This window comes from Maniola hyperantus, chromosome 20 (assembly GCF_902806685.2).
Source record: "Maniola hyperantus chromosome 20, iAphHyp1.2, whole genome shotgun sequence".
Taxonomy (NCBI): Eukaryota; Metazoa; Arthropoda; class Insecta; order Lepidoptera; family Nymphalidae; genus Maniola; species Maniola hyperantus.
Window position 1 is genome coordinate 5,162,447 of NC_048555.1, and position 20,356 is coordinate 5,182,802.

Sequence of the window (20,356 nt, forward strand, 5' to 3'; positions counted from 1 at the left end):
GGCTAGGCACGTATTGTTCTAGTATAGTTTAGTACTTACATGCAACCTTGGTAGGTCCAACAGCGTAAGCAGAAGCGGCGCGCGGCTTGTGCGTGACCAGAGCTAGCTCGCCGAAGTAATCGCCCTTCCCTGGAATAACGTGCCCAAGTTTATAATATTTACTCTTCGGGTGAAACACAAGACGTCTTACTTTAAATAGTACAATAACACAATAGTTGTATCAATTAATTGTTAATGTTAAAAGATTGCAAAAGTTTGTAATGTATCTTATTGTTAATTAAATTTGAACCGGAGACCTACGTAATGCTGTATATGCCTATAATTGATGATTGTAGTAGTACTGAAATGGTTTGTGAACTGTTTTTAATGATTGTGAATGTTGTTACAATTTATCGTTGGCATATCTAATAAAATAAACATCTATTCAAACAACACTGTTCGTAGGTCGGCTTCGCAAGTTATGCACTCAGTCAGAAACCTTTAAACTTTATGGGTGTCTGGCAACGTACGACGAGATTAAATTAGACCTATTATCTCCCAAAGCCACCATGATCCTTACTTCATAGTCGCTGATCATTCCTCCCTGTGTTACGGCCAAAACGCAGAGAAACTTTCAGCTTTTATAAAATAGCGAAGATTTGGCACTCGCTGGCTATCTCTCTCTCTCTCATATATATGACATACCTAGGCGCTTGATCTCGTGCTCGTTTCCATCGTCGCGCGCGATGCGGATGCTGACGGAGCCGTCCTCCACGAAGTACATGCCGTCGGCCGTGTCTCCCTGCCGGATGATCAGCTCTCCATCGATCAAAGTGCGTGGCAATAGTGCGTCCGCGAGGTTTGCGCGCTCGTACGACTGTAACAGACATATTGAATACTATCAATTATACAGCTATAATGTTAATCACTGGTGAGATTGCAGTCAAAGGCTAACTTGTATCTGAGTTTTAAAAAGTAAGTACCTATCCTAAAATTTATTTTTATTTTTTACCACTTTTCTGGCACACCTATATGTGCGTTGCAACCTTTATGATTGGTTTTGTAACCTGTCATTTGTGTTTTTCTGGTGCAATAAAGTATATACATACAATATACATACATACATACTTTCACATTTATATTATGCGTAGTGATTGTTTCCCCGCGCTCTTTATAACCTGTTATCGACTATCGACAATTCCTTTTTGTATTGTTACACACAACACCAGAGCATTATGTTCCAGTTTCATAAGGCCTGCAAGTGCGAGCGATATGTCTGGTAATAATTTAGGATCCAGTTGGCACCTTAGCGATGGTCCAACTAAAACAATTTTTTTGTTGTAAAATTGCAATTAACACCACCGACACAATTAGCGTGACATTGGACAAATTTAAATTCTAATTAACGTTCCAATTCAATAGAACTAAACTTACACTGAACTGTAAATACTTATTAAATGATTCATTTGTTTTGACGAGTAAGTTTAGAAAAGAGGTAAAAGGTTGATATAAAAATAAAGTATGCTTAAGGGCGTTTGTGCACTAAATCTGGTATTCAATTCGTATTCTTAAAAATACGATTCGAAGTGGCCGTCATACAAAATGTATGTACCGTATGTGGTAGATGTGTTCGGACGTATAATTTATACGGATCCGTCAAAATAAGAATCAAATGGGTGCAGAAATACACGTACATTTTTTTATTTTATTTATAGACTTGAAGGCTTGGCTGCAATCAGCCCTGGCAAGTGATGATGCAGCCTAAAATGGAGCGCGCTTGCCTAGAAGATGCCTATTCACTTTATCTAAATATATAAATGAGAAATACCACTCACTCACTGACTGACTGACTGACTAATCACGAAATCTCAGAAACTATAAAGCCTAAAAACTTGATATTTGGAAGGTAGGTTCTTTCTAGGAGGTTGGTATCAGATAAGAAAGGATCTAACTAAATTCTTCCCCAAAAGGGGTGAAATGGGGGGTTGAAAAGTTGTATGAAAGTCCTATGTTTTTGAAGTTAGAGACATGAAAATTGGCATTTAGGTATTCTGGGTTCCGTGCCTTAAGGTGAGACTGAGTGGGTAGCCAAGTGAGGCCTTTTGCAGCGGGAAAATTTGTGATCTCATGAGAAACCAGAAATTTTACGCGGACGAAGTCGCGGGCAACTGCCAGTTATACTTCAAGGACCTATATTAAAATCGGAGAGGAAAACTGATACCGGAATGGCGTTGTTCCGTATCTTAGCGGTTCAAATAAAAAACGAGGAAACAAATTATACATGGAATTTCAACTAGGTAAGGCTGCAGATGAGTATAACTATCTATGATGGATGGATAAAGCGCTCGAGTATTTCTTTGTGACTATAGTTTTACATTTTTGAAAATCTGTACGCGCTCTCCCCACTAGTGAAATGGGTTACATCATATAACCTTTTTTTTCTTTTTAGCACCTAATCTTCACAATCCAATAGGTCCCCACGACGCTCGAGTAAATCCCTATTTAGCATCTTTGGCTCCCCTACTAGACGCGGTTCGAGGCGCCAGGCTGTGACGCAAGGCTAGACATTAGTGTCCACGCAACAAAGCCTTTAAGCTAATACTTCTGACATGAATTATTAACAAAGCTTTTTCTATTAATCGGCTCTGATGTGTACTTTCTTGATACAGTTCATGTCTCATAGTCATAAAATACACATACAGTACACGACAGATAATAAACATCGACCTTTAGAATGAGATTTCGGCTTTGTAGAGCGTTGTCTCTGTCACTCATACCAATGTGACGTTTTGTCGGTCTCAATGACAGAGACATCTCTTTCTAAAGTTCGATGTACATTGTTTTTTGCCGCGTACAACGTACTGTACACCACATTAATATAGACTACATTTTTGTTTCACACTATAATATTATAATATAATGTGCTTTGTAATGACAAACTAGAGCATGATATGCTATTTGATTATTTTGTGGCTTAATTATGGTAGACTAGCTTATGCTCGAAACTTCGTCCGCGTGGACTACAAAATTTCAAACCCCTATTTAACCCTCTTAGGAGTTGAATTCTCAAAAATCCTTTCTTAGCGGATGCCTACGTCATAATAGCTATCTGCAAGCCAAATTTCAGCCCGATCCGTCCAGTAGTTTGAGCTGTGCGTTGATAGATCAGTCAGTCAGTCAGTCACCTTCTCCTTTTATATATATAGACTAGATGATGTCCGCAACTGCGTAGGCGTGGATTTAGGTCTTTAAAATCCCGTGGGAACTCTTTGATTTCCCGGGATTAAAAGACGTAGCCTATGTCACTCTCCACGTCTTTTAACTATACCTATGTAATAAATCACGTCGATCTGTTGCTCTGTTCCAACGTGATTGAAGGACAAACCAACAAACAATTTCGCATTTATAATATTATGTTATAGGAGCTTATGCTCGCGACTTCGTCCGCGTGGACTACGCAAATTTCAAACCCCTATTTAACCCCTTTAATGGTTGAATTTCCAAAAATACTTTCTTAGCAGATGTATATGTCATAATAGCTACCTACATGCGCAATTTCAGCCCGATCGGTCCAGTAGTTTGAGCTGTGCGTTGATAGATCAGTCAGTCAGTCAGTAAGCTTTTCCTTTTCTAAATTTAGATATGGGTAGTGATAATATGGATAGTGACAAGATGATGTCCGATTCTTTGATTTTACGGGGCAAAAATTGGACGAAGTCGCGGGTAACATCTTGTATGATTTATTTTTCTACACATCTATGACGTTGCCAACTTGGCCTTCCAGTCTTCTGTCATTCGGCTCTGACGTCAGCAACGCCTCTGCCAGTTAGTGATACCACAGAGTAAATATATACAGTGAGACGACGTTGTCGATGTTTATATAGACGATCCGTCTTTAGGTTTTTTGCCACACATGACATAGTTTATTCTGGCGCTTTATCAGTTGCTCGATTGCCGTAGAATGACTGCTACAATGTCACTATTGCAATCACCTCCGATTGATCGACGGTCGCTCACTATTGGCTACAATGCCTCGTTGCAACAAGAATCGCACAAATTCAGCCAATCACAACAATTGCGATTGTAATAATGATTGATGCAGGTTTTACGAAATCGACCTGCTGCTTGAGATCTTTTGGCCAAATACTGCTTAGAGGCGCCGCCGGGATAAGCAACTCTTAGGTTGGAACTGGTAATAATTGTTTCTCTTTCTTTCTTTACGATCGAAACACCAACATACCGAAAGGCGGGTCCATACTAAGCAAAATAATTGGAGTTACTTCTGCCGGTCGTCGGTATAATCCCTCCCCTGTAAACCGCTCGATTGTTCTATTGAACGTCTCCGTTTATCGACTGTGCGTATTTTTTAGGCTGTGGTGACACAGTGTATAAATAGATGAGTGCCTTCATGATTTGCATTTTTCTACAATTATATCACGCGATTTACATGAAAGGTGTTGTTCGTGAGGGGTACCTGATGAAATTCATTAACTCTTGCTCTAGTTCTATTTACTTATTTTAATAAAACGTGTCTCTTTCTGCGTCGTATTTATATCATTGCTGAGGGTCATGACCGCAACAATATCACATAGTCGTAAGGGTGTTCTTAAGATAATAATATTCCCAGATTCTTTCTCATAAATTAAATTTAAAAAATAATACACAAACTACCATGCCACGACTTCATCCGTGTCGATTAAGGTTTTTAAAATCCAGTAAGAACTCTTGATTTTTCGGGACAAAAAGTTACCTTCGTCGTTATCAAGGTCTTCAACTATATCCATGCCAAAAACCTACCGATCCTTTGCGGCCGGATCAAAGAAAAAACCAACAAACACACTTTCTCATATGTATGTATGTATTGTGTGTAATTTTTTTAAAATTTAATTTTAATGTATATTTAAGAGGATAATCGATATTGACGTGAGTTTTATTTCTAAGGTAAAAAAAATGTTCATTGGTTTAAATTTTCAATCCATCGTCAAATCGCTTCACCCAACAGTCGAAAGTTTTCGATTGCTTCCAGTCGATTGAATGAACTCGAATCGAAACTTCTCCTTCGGGCGATTTGTGAATCATAGGTTTCTAACAGACAATTCGTATGATGCTCTAATTGATATATCAAACGGTAAATACCTACCTACAAAAATTAACAAAATCTAACAAAAAATTAAGAGAAGGTGCTTGAACAATTAGAATACCCGAGCTCTTCTTTAGTTGGCAGAAAAAAGGACATCAAAACAAAAAAAAACCGGCCAAGTGCGAGTCAGGCTCGCGCAACGAGGTTCCGTACTACAGCTACAGTCGTATTTTTTTGACGTTTTGCACGATAATTCAAAAACTATGATGCATAAAAATAAATAAAAGGCTTGACGATGATGATAATCCGTGTCCGTGATGCAAGCTCTATACTAAAAATATGATGCCCGCGACTTTATCTACGTAGATTTCTACCTGGACAAAGGTTTTTTCGTAAAGGTACCTATAGTACGCGACAGGTCGAGATAGCAATTGGGGAGGGAACGTCCCGCGCACACGCCCATCCCCCGCGCTAACCCGGTGCGGACAAGCGCGGGTGACGTACAGGTGTGCGTGGCGTCCCCCCGCCTCACACTCCAATTGCCATCTGAGCCTGTGGTGGATTATACCTACTTATAAATAGATAAGCGTTAACTATGATGAAAGCAATAAATGACCACCTAATATGTGCCTTATATCAGAATTAAAGGTCTTATAAAGAGATAAAGACCGTGTTTTGATGGTCAACGTGCTTGTAAGAAATCCATTCCATAATTCCTGATTATAGCACGATAAGCAACGTCACACGTGACACGCTGCTTGGGCAGTGTTATCAAGATATTAGGTATGCGTTCACATATCTACACGTGAGACTGACCGATCCTATAAATACGTAAACGGTTATGTAACTATATGAGATTTACGCAGATTCCAATCCATACTTTCATACCTCACTAAACATATTATAAATGCAAAAGTGTAAGTTTGTTGGTTTGCCCTTCAATCACGTCGCATCAGAGCAACGAATCAACGTGATTTTTTGCATGGTATAGTTAAATACCTAGAGACATAGCGTCAGTGAAGTTCTAACAGTGCGTAAGTCATTTTACACTTATTACTCACCTGTAAAGTAGACTTTTTTGAATTACGCACTGTTAGAACTTCAATGACGCTAGAATACTTTTTATCCCGGAAAATCAACGAGTTTCCACGGGATTTTTAAAAACTAAATCCACGCGAACGAAGTCGCGGGCCATGTCTACATTTGTTCAGTGTTCTAGACCATTCAAAAAGGCAAAAATAAAAAGAGTATGACGAAAATGTCACAAAATCATTAAAGCTGTCGGTCGCCATTACGGATCGCCTTGGAGTTTTTAATGTCAAGTACGAACTACGAGTACGTACTTACTTTGTCATTTACTATGCGAAAATCATTACGGCTAACTATCATGTCACTAATACCTGCTAATACAATATTGAGGCTAATTCCGTTGTACATCTAAACTAAACTAAAATGGCACGTCTAAATCTATTGCTATCCCTTTCCTAATGTTGCTTGCGGAATAGGATAGCACTAAATTTAGAGCTGTTAATTTAGTTTAGAGATTGTGTACAAGAGAATCGGCCCCAATGTCTACCTAGTTTCCAAAAATAATTATCGCGAAGACATATTTCTGACGTAAATACGTAAATGTTTTTGCTTTTAGTTAATTAATAACTAGCTTATGCTCGCGTGGACTACACAAATTTCAAACCTCTATTTCACCCCCTTAGGAGTTGAATTTTCAAAAACCCTTTCTTAGCGGATGCCTACGTCATAATGACTATCTGCATGCCAAATTTCCAGTAGTTTGAGCTGTGCGTTGATAGATCAGTCAGTCAGTCAGTCAGTCAGTCAGTAAGTCAGTCAGTCAGTCACCTTTTCCTTTTATATATTTAGATTAGAAATTAGACTAAAGCTTTTTAGTAGTGGGAGGGCGGGTGGTGTATATCGCATACTGCACGTTGTTGGATGTACCATACAGATTTGTGCTTTGGCGGGTTATAAGCTTGTGGTTCCTTGTACATTATGGAGAACTTTATCATGCAGGTTTCCTCACAAAGTTTTATTCACCGTCAAAGCAAGACGTGATTGCTTAAAAACGCACATTGCTCCGAAAACTTAGGCTGAGATCTATATAGAGCGCACTTTGACTTTGCTCAGACTTAAGATTAAGTTAAAATGAGACAGATTTATGTGAAAGATATAGGTACATCTGTCTCATTTTAACTTTGTCTTAAGTGTAAGCAAATTCAGAGTGCGCTCTATAGATGTCACACTTAGAGATGCCTCCCGGGACCGAACCCCGGACCCCTGTATCTGAAGTCACCACTAGGCTATCACAGACAGGACATGATAGATCGCGGTAAAGGTTATTACGGGTCAAAGCTGTACCACAGAAGATATAATACTGTACGCAGAAGCCGGTTCATTTTCCACACGACCGAGTTTTCAGTTCAACTTCTGCAAATACGCATGACCAGCTCTGAGTTTGAGAGTGAACCACTTAACATTAATCAATACACGAATACACGTATAATATTGTACGCATTTGTGTAAATATACGGTTATATACTTGTAACTTGTGATCCGACGCGACGCTTTGTTACCAGAATTCAATTAGCATTCCGTAACATTTGAGTGTCGTTTCTTATATTACTTATCTTAAAACTCCAGATAGGCAAAGTTACATTCCTATTTTAAAAAGTGAAGACAAATTCGTACACGGGCTTCATGTTAGATTGTGAGTGGCTAATTCCATTGTACACAATCTCTAAACTAAACTAATATGTCACGCCTAAATCTATTGCTATCCCTTTTATAATGTTGCTTGCGGAAAAGGATGGCACTAGATTTAGACCTGGTAATTTAGTTTAGTTTGGAGATTGTGTACAAGAGAATCGGCCCCATTGGCGCGGTATTTACGCAACTTTGAGCTAAACAACACCTACGGGCATCTTCAAAGTATGTACTATGCCGGCAAGTCACCAGTTTATTGAAGGTATTGCTACGTATATTTCATCATCATCATGATCAACCGTTCGCCGGCTCACTACAGAGCACGGGTCTCCTCTCAGAGTGAGAAGGGTTTTGGCCATAGTTTACCACGCTGGCCAAGTGCGGATTGGCAGACTTCACACACCTTTGAGAACATTATGGAGGACTCTCAGGCATGCAGGTTTCCTCACGATGTTTTCCTTCACCGTTAAAGCAAGTGATATTTTAATTAAGTACTTAAAAACGCACATAACTCCGAAAAGTTAGAGGTGCGTGCCGGGGATCGAACCCCCGACCTCCGATTGGAAGGCGGACGGCCTAACCACTAGGCTACCACAGCTTCAACGTATATTTACTATTACATATATATATTCTATGCCATAGCAACACCATAGAATCTATGGTGTTGCTTATGCTTACTTCCCACGGTGCGTGATTCTGTGGATTATCATTTATCAGTTGATCACGCACGGCCAACGACTAAGGACAGCCACGAAGCGCGCACATGGCTCGGACGACGGACGTCGTCCGAGCGCTATGCGTGGTACCGCAGACGCGCTACCAAGGACGATACTCTTCCCACGATGCGTCGGTGCGGGCTGGTCTGCGTCCGTCCGCAATATCACCCACCGTGGGAAGCCGGTATCACACTTCAAACATTTTTAGGACTAATATAGCTTTTTAAAATTAAATTCCTAATCTTTCTTCCTTGCTTTCTTCATTCATGAAGCTGAGCTATTGGAATGCATCACGCTACGAGGTTATAGGTAGGTCTTCGTTAAAAAACGGTTTCAAGAACATCCCGTGGATTGTACCGTCAAATCGTCCCGTCGAAACAAATCGTAAAGTAAACCTTAAATTAATACATACTCATATTGACCGTCAATAATTCTATTTCGATCATAATTTCTATTTACGTGCTAAAATACATTAACGTACAATGTCCGTGCCAATTCTCGGTCGGATAAATTGGATTATGCCTGCCAATACTCGATTTTGTAAATGTAAAAACGATAGAATGCTTTTCATAAACAAACATAATATGAAAAAACAAGTTACGATAAAATAGAGAAAATCACTACCCATATTATAAATGCCAAAGTGTGTTGGTTTGTCCTTTAATATCACAACGGAGCAACGGATTGACGTGATTTTTTGCATGGGTATAGTTAAAGATCTGGAGAGTGACATAGGCTACTTTTTATCCCAGAAATCAAAGAGTTCCCACGAGATTTTTAAAAACCTAAATCCACTTGGACGAAGTCGCGGGCATCATCGGCTAGTATTACAATAAAACTTAAAGCTAGTCTTATCTAATTACTGTACAAATCACGCCCGCGTGGAATGTCGGCTGCATTTCCGCGCTGGTCAGCCAGGCTGATCCTTTGGGCAAAAAATGAGCCAGCCAGCCAGCCAGATGAGGCTATTAATCGCGGTGAAATGTCTCGTAAAAATAGTAAATTTACCATACTTAATTGGGTCGCTACTGTTCCAATGCAACCAAACATTCGTTAACTAATTTTCTAATCAGCTTTTACTATGACGATCCTGAAAATCGAAAGTGAGAAGATCAGCCTTAAAGGACGTACCTGTAGCGTCTTAAGCATTGGCACTTTATCCAGTAGCTCTTCATACAACTTGCGCTTCTTGAAGGCGCTCTTCAGCAGGATGCGGCGGAAGGTGTGGCGGTCCATGGCCCACAGCGCGCCCGCCGATTTCGCCCGAACCGACGCGGCGCGCGGCATGTTGTACATTAGCGCCAGCTCGCCGAACGAGCCTGAACCTTCGTATGTGTGGACCACCTAGGACAAGAGAGGCCATGTTATAACAGACATTAGACGACCAATTTTATTTTATGGAGAGGGATGACAGTGACATAGGTTTCTCTCGGTGGTTATACCAGGACTTATGATAAATGACTAACTGATAGCTTGGGGATAAAAATTATGCGTGAAATGATGCAGTACGTGCCATATTGGACATTAGGGCAAGCTCGTCGAATGATCATGAGCGCCCATATTATATGGACCACCTGGAACCACGTAGATCATTTACAATATACAATATACATTTACAATATAAAAAGGCATTCCGAACCAGTGGTAGATGCATCCGACTATTCGAAAGTACTTGTAAAAGTTTATTCGAATAAAAAATAATTTTTATTTATTTATTTAAAAACTATTATTGTATAGGGAAACATAGACACGAGAACATGAAAATACATGCCATAGTTTTCACATGCTAGTCATGCTAGGTCTATAGACTACAGCTATTATTATAGCCATGTTGTATAAGCATCAGCTCGCGCAATAAACGAGCTTGAGTCCTTGTATGTATGGACCATCTGGAACAACAGAATGCTATGGCCTCTATACAAAGTGTAACCAGAACGCTGCACTGGCAAAAGCGAAGACAGGTGATAGTCTTTATGATTACTGATATGATACCATAAAAAAACCACAAATAAAAAATTTAAAAATCTTATTATTTTGTAATAGTATATAGTAAGTATTCCGCGTCGTAAACGGGGCATTGACCCGAGTTTTGCACACTATACATTGCGGGTTTGAAAAATACTAAATCATTAAAACTCCAAAATGAAGCAAATGGTTATTGGTATTGGATTGTGTTTAGGTAGTATAACAATAACGCTAAGTTTTTGCTAGCGTTCTGGTCACAGCCTGTATAGGATCTAATACAAAATGTTCTATTAGATCCTATAGATCCTGATTAGTGATTGCATAGTCGGCTGGTGGTTTGGGAACATACACTAATGACGGCATATGTAAACTGCGAGAAATCCATCAACAGCGACAGTACATAGAAGTCGCAATCATTAGTGTACACACAAACTACAATGAAGACCCTTCGTCAGACGTAAATTTTTTGACGATAGCTTGGCCCTTGACTGAGACATTACCTATACTAAGATGGATATGAAAAATGTCTCAACGGCAACATCCAAATCTTTTTCAAAGCATTTTGCTAGAACGCTACTGCGTTCAAATGGCAATGAGTTTTCAGTCATATTTTAAATAATTATTATGTATAACTCGCCATTTTTAGTTTTCCATTATCATTCAAATTCAAATTATTTATTCAGATAAGGTAACATGTTACGCTTAATGATGATCAAAATTGTTAATTTGTATGATGATATATTGGTGGATACGCTTTTGAGGTACGGAACCCTAAAAGCGGAATATTTATGAATTCACATCAGTGTCTGCTAGTCAGAGCCATTTTTCAAGTATTATCACAAGAAAGCTACGCAGTTTTAAAGGACCCAGTAATCGATTAGTCAATAACCGAGGCTTTATTCGCTACAAGGACTTTTTGGCAGCTTTACTGAGCGGCGATTCGTCTTGTAGATATGACATAATTGGCACACTACCTAAGCTTATAAAAGATAAAACTTGTAAACGGTCAAGGTTTATGCGAGACGCACAGACCATTAAGCTGATCGCATATCATGTGACGAGTCCGAAGCAACGGATTTTTGATTGTTACCGGCAAGGCATTACTATCACGCACAACAGACGGAAACGTTTAAGTGCGGAAACCAGCCCAGAGCGAAGAAGAAGGCATTACTATTATAATTGAAAGGCAGACAAACAATAGGCACTAGGAAGTACCCTATAGGTTTTCTTGACAGACACGACGGACAGACAGACAGACAACAAAGTGATCCTAATTGTTTCCTTTTTCCTTTTGAGGTACGGAACCCTAAAAACATCTGCCAAACATAATACCCTTCCGATAGTCGGGTAAAACTTCAAAGCGCGAGGTTCAAGTATAATGTGCGATCAGTATTAAGCCGCATTCTCAAATCCAAGGTTATCTTCGCCATCGGCATCATGCCGTATAAGGTGCTCACAATGACTGTTATATAACTGAGACTGTACTCGGGAGTAAAAAGTTCGTATCAGATTCATTATGGAGGTTTCGAATGCAACTAAAGATATGAAACTAGTAGGTAACTACATAATTATAATGATTGCAACATTAATATCACAAACGTTGAACTGTTAAATTTTATGTTATTGGTATTTTCAACCCTATTTTTAGCATACCTTTGAGCATTTCGGCAATGAACATAATTTTTAAGTGATTATTTCAAATATTGAAGAAGAAGAAGATGAAGAGTTATTTACCTTCTCCACGCCATCGTCGCCAGTGACGAGCACGTCGAACACGCCGTTCTCGATGACGTAGAAGTTGTCGCCGTCGTCGCCTTGCCGGATCACGTACTCGCCGGGCTCCGTGCGCTTCTCGAACATCGCGTCCAGTACCTATACAACGAAATTAAATTAAACATTGCTATCCATACTTATTACTATAAATGCGAAAAGTGTGTCTGTCTGTCTGTCTGTTTGCTAGCACATCACACATCTGTTTAACCAATTTTGATGAAATTTGAAGATAGCTTGCATTCCGGAGATGGACATTTGACAACCTCCCTGGTGCAATGGTAAGCATTGTGGTGGTCCCGGATTCGATTCCTGGCAGGGGCTTGGAATTTTCTAATTTCTAAATTTTTTGGTCTGGTCTGGTGGGAGGCTTCGCCGTGACTAGGTACCACCCTACCGGCAAGGTCGTGCCGCCAAGCGGTTTAGCGTTCCGGTACGATGCCGTGTAGAAACCAAAGGGTTTAAGAAAAATTGCCATACCCCTTTACGTTAGCCAGCTTCCGTCTTATGGGCAGATTACATCTACCGAGTAGTGAAGCGAGACAGTAAAATGTCACTCGGCCGAGACAGTGCTGTGGCTGAGAAATTGCACTCGTTAAAGTGTTTATACCAACCGAGTACTCGGCCGAGGACACTGACTCGCCACTGTACTCGATAGGTGTAATATCTGCCCATTAGACTGCATCATTACTTACCACCAGGTGAGATTGCAGTCAAAGGCTGAAGTCAGCCTTTGACTGCAATCTGAATAAATAAAAATATAGGCTACCTTTTTGTCTCTGAAAATCAAAGAATTTCCTCAAGATTTTTAAACAACCTAATTCCACATGGACGAAGTTTCGGGCGTCAAGCCCCAGAGGAACTTGCCATTTGCAATATAAACTTTTTATATTCACCTAGTCTATATGATTGGTACAGGTATGATTGTATGTTCCATACCACCAGTTAGGAATGCAGATTTTTAGTGAATACGGACAACATGAAATCCAAATGTTCTGTTTCAACGCTACTTTATCATCCGATTACCGGCACATTACTGATCACGGATCTTCTCTCAGAATGAAAAGTTTCAACGCTTCTTTTGCCAATGGAATCATGAAAATTATAAAATTTGGACACACTTTTAAGTATATTAGGCAGGTAAATTGCTCACATGACGTAAGTACCTAAAAGCATCTGCTAAGAAATGATTTTGGGAAAATCCAAAATGATATGAGGAAAGGTGTGCGAGCTTTCAAAAGTCGTGAGGAAAGACTAGAAATAAATTGTTGCGTTGTTTACGATTGAAACATTGCCCATTGCGTAGGTATTTAAACTATTTTTGATTCCCAAAGAAAATGTACAGAAAACAGTTTTCTTTCAGCTTTATAATAATAAGGACAGTCTACTATATATTATGCAACCTAGGCTCACGACCGCTATTTTCATTCACCGTCGCATGCATTATGCATTCATAAATTGTACCTACGTACGTTTATTACTAAGTTACAAGGTTCTAAAGGCTATTTTATAAAAAAAAATCTCGTTTATACGTTCGCGTTTGACTATGACATAATAATCTCACATCATCATCATCAACAGTCCATCGCTGGCTCACTACTGAGCACGGGTCTCCTCTCAGAATGAGAAGTTTGGCCAAATGCGGAATGGCAAACTAAACACACCTTTGAGAGCATTTTAAAAAACTTTTACGGCGGTTACGCACCCATCCGATCCGAGTCCGTGAAAATACGTTCCTTTTTGTTTTGTATGGTAGCTTATGACATAATATGTCGTAGATAATCGCTGGCATTCTCACGTATGATGACGGATAGAACTCGGATGACGGAAGTGCAGTGCGTAATCGCCGTTAGGCGTCCAGGTTTCTTTATGATGTTTTCCTTCACCGTTCAAGCAATTGCTATTTAATTGCTTAAACGGTAACGGTATTAATATTTAATTGCTCAAAATTAAAATGAACAAAACTCCGAAAAGTCTCACATGACGAGTGCATTCTCCATTACGTGAGGTAATGCCCTATGAGACGATAATCATAGTTAAAGTACGATGCTTGACCTGACTCAGCGAGTTGGACCACCAGCGTAGGGAAAATGTTAATAATAATTTGTATAAATCTAGTCTTAACTCTCATTTTGCGCTAGTAACACGCCCTAATAAACGAGGTATAGTCCGCGACAGTTCGAGGGTATGAGGCGGGGGGACGCCCCGCACGTCGCCCGCGCTCACCCGCACCGGGTTAGCTCGGTGGTGGTGGTGTGTGCGCGGCGTTCCCTTCCCGATTGCCATTTCATCCTGTCGCATACTAAAGGGCACGCGTTATTGCAACAGAGATGAAGCTTTATAAAAGTATACCTATGGCATGTTAAAAATAGACGACGATAGTTTGTTGACCTCATTTTATAATCCGAGAAGTTCCGTTCGTGTGGGCGTGGTATTGCAGGAAGAATAATGTTATTTCTTCAGATGTAGTCCCGATGTTTTAATCCGTTACGTAGGTATGCCAAAAGGGTTTCAGTACAGTTACGAGTTATTACGTTTAGTTACATGATTTATCTTTTTTTTTAATTCACATACAAGTTAAACCTTGACTGCAATCTCACCTGGTGGTAAGTGATGATGCAGTCTAAGATGAAAGCGGCCTAACCTGGAAGGGTAGGTATGTCAGTTTTTATTAAACCCATGCCCCTTTGGTTTCTACACGGCATCGTACCGGAACGCTAAATCGCTTGGCGGCACGGCTTGCCGGTAGGGTGGTAACTAGCCAAGGCCGAAGCCTCTCACTAGACCAGAGCAGACATTTAGAAATTATAAAATTCCAAACCCCTGCCAGGAATCGAACCCGGTCTAATAACTAGCAAATTATAAAACAAGTTAACTGAAAATAGGTGGAAAGACAGACATAGACATATGCCCAGCCCTGGACTTCCATCGGCATCGGTTGACTTGAGACGCTGCCGGCGAAACTAAGTGAAAACCAAACCACGCGATAATAGCGAGTGTGATTCCTACCACATACCTATTTCTTATTTAGTTACTGGATGATGCTCGCGAGTCGCGATTGTCCACGTGGAATTAGGTGTTTAAAAATTCCGTGGGAACCATTTGATTTTCCGGAACAAAAAATATGCAAGGTATAAAGAACATTTAGTGTAAGCGAAGCGAGCTTCGAATTATATTTTATAGAGTACATCGATTCCGAACCAGTGGTAAATTATACTATTTGAAGATTCAAAAGCACTTCACCGACTTGCGCCGGTTGTTGAAGCGTGGCACCGGTGGCTCTATACAAACTTACTGACCTGCTGCATTTGCTGTGCGTCGAGGGAACGGAACAGGAGTATGCCCCGAACGGCCTCGGCGAGCCTCGCCCGTTGGGCGTCTGACTTGGGGAACACTGCGGGCGCTCCTTCGTCCGAGTCATCTTCCTCGGGGTCGTATGTCTCCGCGAACACCGATTTGCGCCGGTTGTTGAAGCGCGCCACCGGCGGCTCTACACAAAGACAGGCTGTGTTGCTAATAGAGAGAGAGAGCCAGCGCGTGCCAGACCTTCGCTATTTTGTAAAAGCTGAAAGTTTCTCTGCGTATTGTCCCCTACTATGAAGTTTGGATCATGGTGGCTTTGGGAGATAACAGGTAATAAAGGTGTAAAAAATCTTACGTCAAAGTATAAAGTCTATTTTTTTAAATATTTTCTTCGAAATTTAGATGTAGGTAATGCACAGTAAAAAAGAGATATAAAAAGTCTGTCTGTTTACTAAGACTATGGTTCGATCCAAATATCGCCGATCTAGATAGAGAGCGTAGCATTCGCCATGGGCTATGGTAATTAATGAGTTAGTTTTTCTCTTCCTACTGACAGTATTAAAAGTAAAAAATCCAAATAACTTAATTTAAATTTGTAACAACTGATTAATTATAGACAAGCTGGTTTTATTTTTATTGGTCTATAAAACAATCGCACATTAAAACCGATCTTGGCATTGAATGTTCGTAAAAGATAGGCATAAATTGACTTTGAAATATAAATTCTTTCTATACACATATATTATGTATAAATAACTATCTACATCGCATTGCATAGTAATAATTGGTATGACACTGATAAGTTGCAACCAGTTTTTGCACTTAGCTGACACTTTGAAACACTTTAGATTCTTAATGATATATTTAGATATTTATGTACAGTACGCGGCAGAAAGTAATGTACATCGTCCTTTAGAAGGAGATAGCAGATTTGTAGAGCACTGTCTCTGTCGTTGAGACAGACAAAACGTCATATAGGTAAGAGTGACAGTCATTCTAAAGGCCGATGCACATTACTTTCTGCCACGTACTGTATGTATGTATTTTTATATTCTTTATTGCACCACAAAAGACAAATGACAGGTTATAAAAAAATTATCTTAAAACGTAGGTACAAAAAGGCGGCCTTATCGCTAAACAGCGATCTCTTCCAGACAACCTTAACGCTAGGGAGAAAACTAACAAATGGACTGTGGGAGGTGGTGTATATAATAAACCTAAATACCTACTAATAGCTAAATAAATATAATGATTTGAAATAGTAGGAGTAAAAAGAATATAGGTATAGTAGGTAACCTACGCGACAGGTCGAAATGCCAATTGGGGAAGGGAACACCCCGCACAGCCCCCGCGTTTACCTGGTGCGGGCGAGCGCGGGTGTGCGGGGCGTCCCCCCTCCTTATACCCCGATTGTCATCTCGACCTGTCGCGGACTATAGGTAGGTAGGCATCTTTTATTTGATTTTGAAATAGTCACATTGAAAACAAAACTGACCCTCCCCAAAATCTCGATTTTCAATGTAGTCATTTAAAAATATGCAGAATTCAGATTATGTATGTGTGAGTTTATCGTTGCATGGTTACCTATCTAGTGAAACATGAGTGCTAATGTAAAATCAGATGTATTTGTGCAGTATTACAATTTAATTAACTCTGCTTTGGATACTAGAAATATTATGTTCTTTCGAATTATTTTTGTGGAAGTTAAAAATATTTAATACTTATCGTTGTTATGTTGTCCCAGTATTAAAGATAACATAATATACAATTTCCATTGCCTAATGTACAATTCTGTGGGCAAAAAAATTACAAATTGCAGTTAAGAATGTGTTAGACACAAAACTCCAACAAAGAACAAATCACACCCTATTTAGTCCTGGTAATTTAGTTAAGTTTAAAAATATGTACAATAAGCTTTGGTGTCAATAACTTCCACAAATAAAGTCAAGGCTGCATTAGCACCTGTCTTCTTATCTAATAACTATAAAATTGTATTTTGTCTGTAAATATGTTTGAGTATGTGTCACACAAAAAAATCACTAGCTAGGTTGACTAAGAAGAAATATTCCAAGTTTTTAAACTTTTTAGTCATCAGAATTACCTACTAGTCTAATGAAATTTTAATCCTAATCTGTCCAGTAGTACGGTAATATCACAGTGTATGAAAAACCATACAGTGACTTTTGATGTTTGCAGAAGAGCCAGCATTTTAGACACTGATTGTACCACCTAGGGCTGCCATTGTACTTGCAAAAAGAATTAAAGTGCATTTGAGACAGTCCCTCTGCCACTTCACCCCACAAATCTGTATTTTTATATTTTCATTTATTGAAAACATACATAAATGTACATCTCCATTGGTAGAATGTAGTATGTATTGGTCTTTAAATTGTGGTAAAGCAGAGGGTAAAAGCTAGTACTTTTATACTTTGCACAACCAAACTTGGTGTTAGCTAATTTTACAAAACTTATCAACAAGAGGAACATCTGTTTCAGCTCCGAGCCACGGACATGAGAAAAATAAGCCAGAGTCATCTCAAGACTTCAAAGAGTTGAAAACAAACAAGTAAATGAGATCACCGTAAAGTAAACAAAGCAAATTTATGTCCTAACAAAACTGGTTGAGCTCCAAGTCCCATGTGAGTTAGATAGACGCGGAAAAGTTTAAGACTTGAAATGAACTTGGATTTTATTATTGTACTTCATATTAATGTTATAAAGTAAACATTTGTAAAAGATTCTTAGTAAAGATGTTACAGTTGAATCTGAAGATGCTGCCAATAGGGCAAAAAGATAGGGTCGAAGTTTTTAAATGGGGTCACTAGATCAAGTGGGTGTTTATATTAAAGTGCTTCATATTCACTCTCTCAATTATTTTTAAGACCTTTATTTCGTAACCTTATGATGAAAATGACAAAAAATGTAACTGTAAGTGCTTTTCTTAAAACCCGTGTTTTCAATCCATAATAATGATTGATGCAGATTTTCCACAATCAACCAGCATGTTTTTAATATTTTGCCAAATTGCTTAGTACCAACTCAAAATTATGTGAGATTGAAAATTTACACGTCATAAAATAAATGCTTATAGGCTATGGCACACTGCCAAAAACAAGAAACAGTTATTCCTATCAACATAAGAATGTTGTGAACAATAACAGATGTTATTTGCACCCTTTGCAAGCTTTACAGCAATTGGGACCCTATTACTAAGCCTTCACTGTCTGTCAGTGGGTTGTATGAATTTTCACTCTACAGGGATGATATAACTCTCCCACAGTTCAAATATAATACTTGTAATAAAATATATTACCAACTAGCTGCCCTGTCGAACTTCGTTCCGCCTAACAGTCGATTCAAATATTTTAAATTTTCCTCTCCGTAAGAACCATCCTTGTACTTCAAGGAATATTATAAAAAAGAATTAGCGAAATCGGTTCAGCTGTTCTCGAGATTTGCGATGACCAACACATTAGTGATAGCATTTTTAATAATTCAGATAAAAGATTTAGAATAAGTCTTTTACTCTCACATACAGAAATATATAGAATATTGAGAAATATATAGATATTTAATGAATTTAGTAAATATATACTTAATATTATGTATTTAAATTTCATCTACATCTACTTTAACTTTACTTATATTTCTGGTATATCCCTAAAATATTTAGATTCTACATTTAAAGAAAATTAAAGTAAAATAATTACTGCAAAAAAACTAGTTATTTATTGCAATAGCGCCTATCAAGCAGTATGGAAGATGAACGTTGAAAACCTACCTCATATCAGTTTCATAAAGATGTTTGAAAAATATTAAAACATATAGCAGTGGTGCATAGAATGTATTTGTTACAATCATTCTTGTACTATGATAGGCATAATGTTGATAAATATTTTTTTGTTTAAACTTCTTTGAACATTACCTCTCTCTCTCTCACCTATGCATCAACAGATGAATCTTTGCATAGGCATTCCAGAAAATCAATAGTGCAAGAGACTACAAGAAAATTAAAATTCATGTCTTGTATTGCAACTAGTGCAAGAAGTACATGCCTTGTATGTGGTTATGTATGTTGAATTAGACATTCTGTTCATTCATATGGAAATGTAGTTGCGATGCTACAGCGGCCCTAATAAAATTAACTGACCTTTGACGCGGTTTCGAGTGGAGGGGTTATTATTGAGAGGTAATAGAGGAAAATGTACCTTCTTCGTCTGATATTATAGATTCGTCGGGAGTGCCCGCCGACGGGCCCCGTACTATCGTCGTGGTCCGGTTGTTCTGTAACCTCGTGAAGAACTCGACTGCGTAGTTGATCACGTCGCCCGGCTGCTCCAGCAAGTAGCTTATGGTGAACTCCAACAGAATCTCTCTGAGGTCATCGGGGACTTGGATCCGTCCGCCTTGAGGCCTGCTCATGTCTGACCGCGTCGCTTCGCTTTCTCGTGACTTTGCCCCGCGGAGAACGTCAAAGCGACTCGCCAGATTAAAACTTCGATATCATAGCCATTGAATTTAGCTAAGCGACACACCAACGAGCAACCTTACGACGGGAAAGTAGCACTACATACAAACGTTAGTAATAAACAAAACCACACTATTATACTAAGATTTTCTTATATTATAGTCCTGGCTACAAATAATTAAATGTAATGACACACTTTTCTCAAAATATTCTTCGTCCTCCAGCCTGACAATTATAAAATCTCCTTTCACTGAAAAGTAAAAATGGCGAAATCAGGATGGGATTGCCCTACTTTAAACTTTTCTAATCAGTAATCACTCGCCTAGTTTTAAATTATCATTGCCATAAAGAAAATTG

At 39.0% G+C, this 20,356-nt stretch overlaps 1 protein-coding gene across 1 annotated transcript in view; it reads right to left on the reverse strand.

Annotated features, from left to right (window-relative positions):
• The window catches only part of Pka-R2 (cAMP-dependent protein kinase type II regulatory subunit), a 29,236-nt gene extending 8,939 nt beyond the window's left edge, over positions 1-20,297 (reverse strand). Inside the window, exons 1-6 of the mRNA XM_034979242.2 lie at positions 19,740-20,297; positions 15,528-15,718; positions 12,193-12,330; positions 9,625-9,837; positions 685-856; positions 40-129 (exon numbers count right to left, since the gene is read on the reverse strand). Of these exons, the coding sequence (XP_034835133.1) occupies positions 40-129; positions 685-856; positions 9,625-9,837; positions 12,193-12,330; positions 15,528-15,718; positions 19,740-19,953 (1,018 nt within the window). The 5' untranslated portion in view covers positions 19,954-20,297. The remainder of the gene's footprint in view (positions 1-39; positions 130-684; positions 857-9,624; positions 9,838-12,192; positions 12,331-15,527; positions 15,719-19,739) is intronic.
• Between the last annotated feature and the right edge of the window lie 59 nt (positions 20,298-20,356).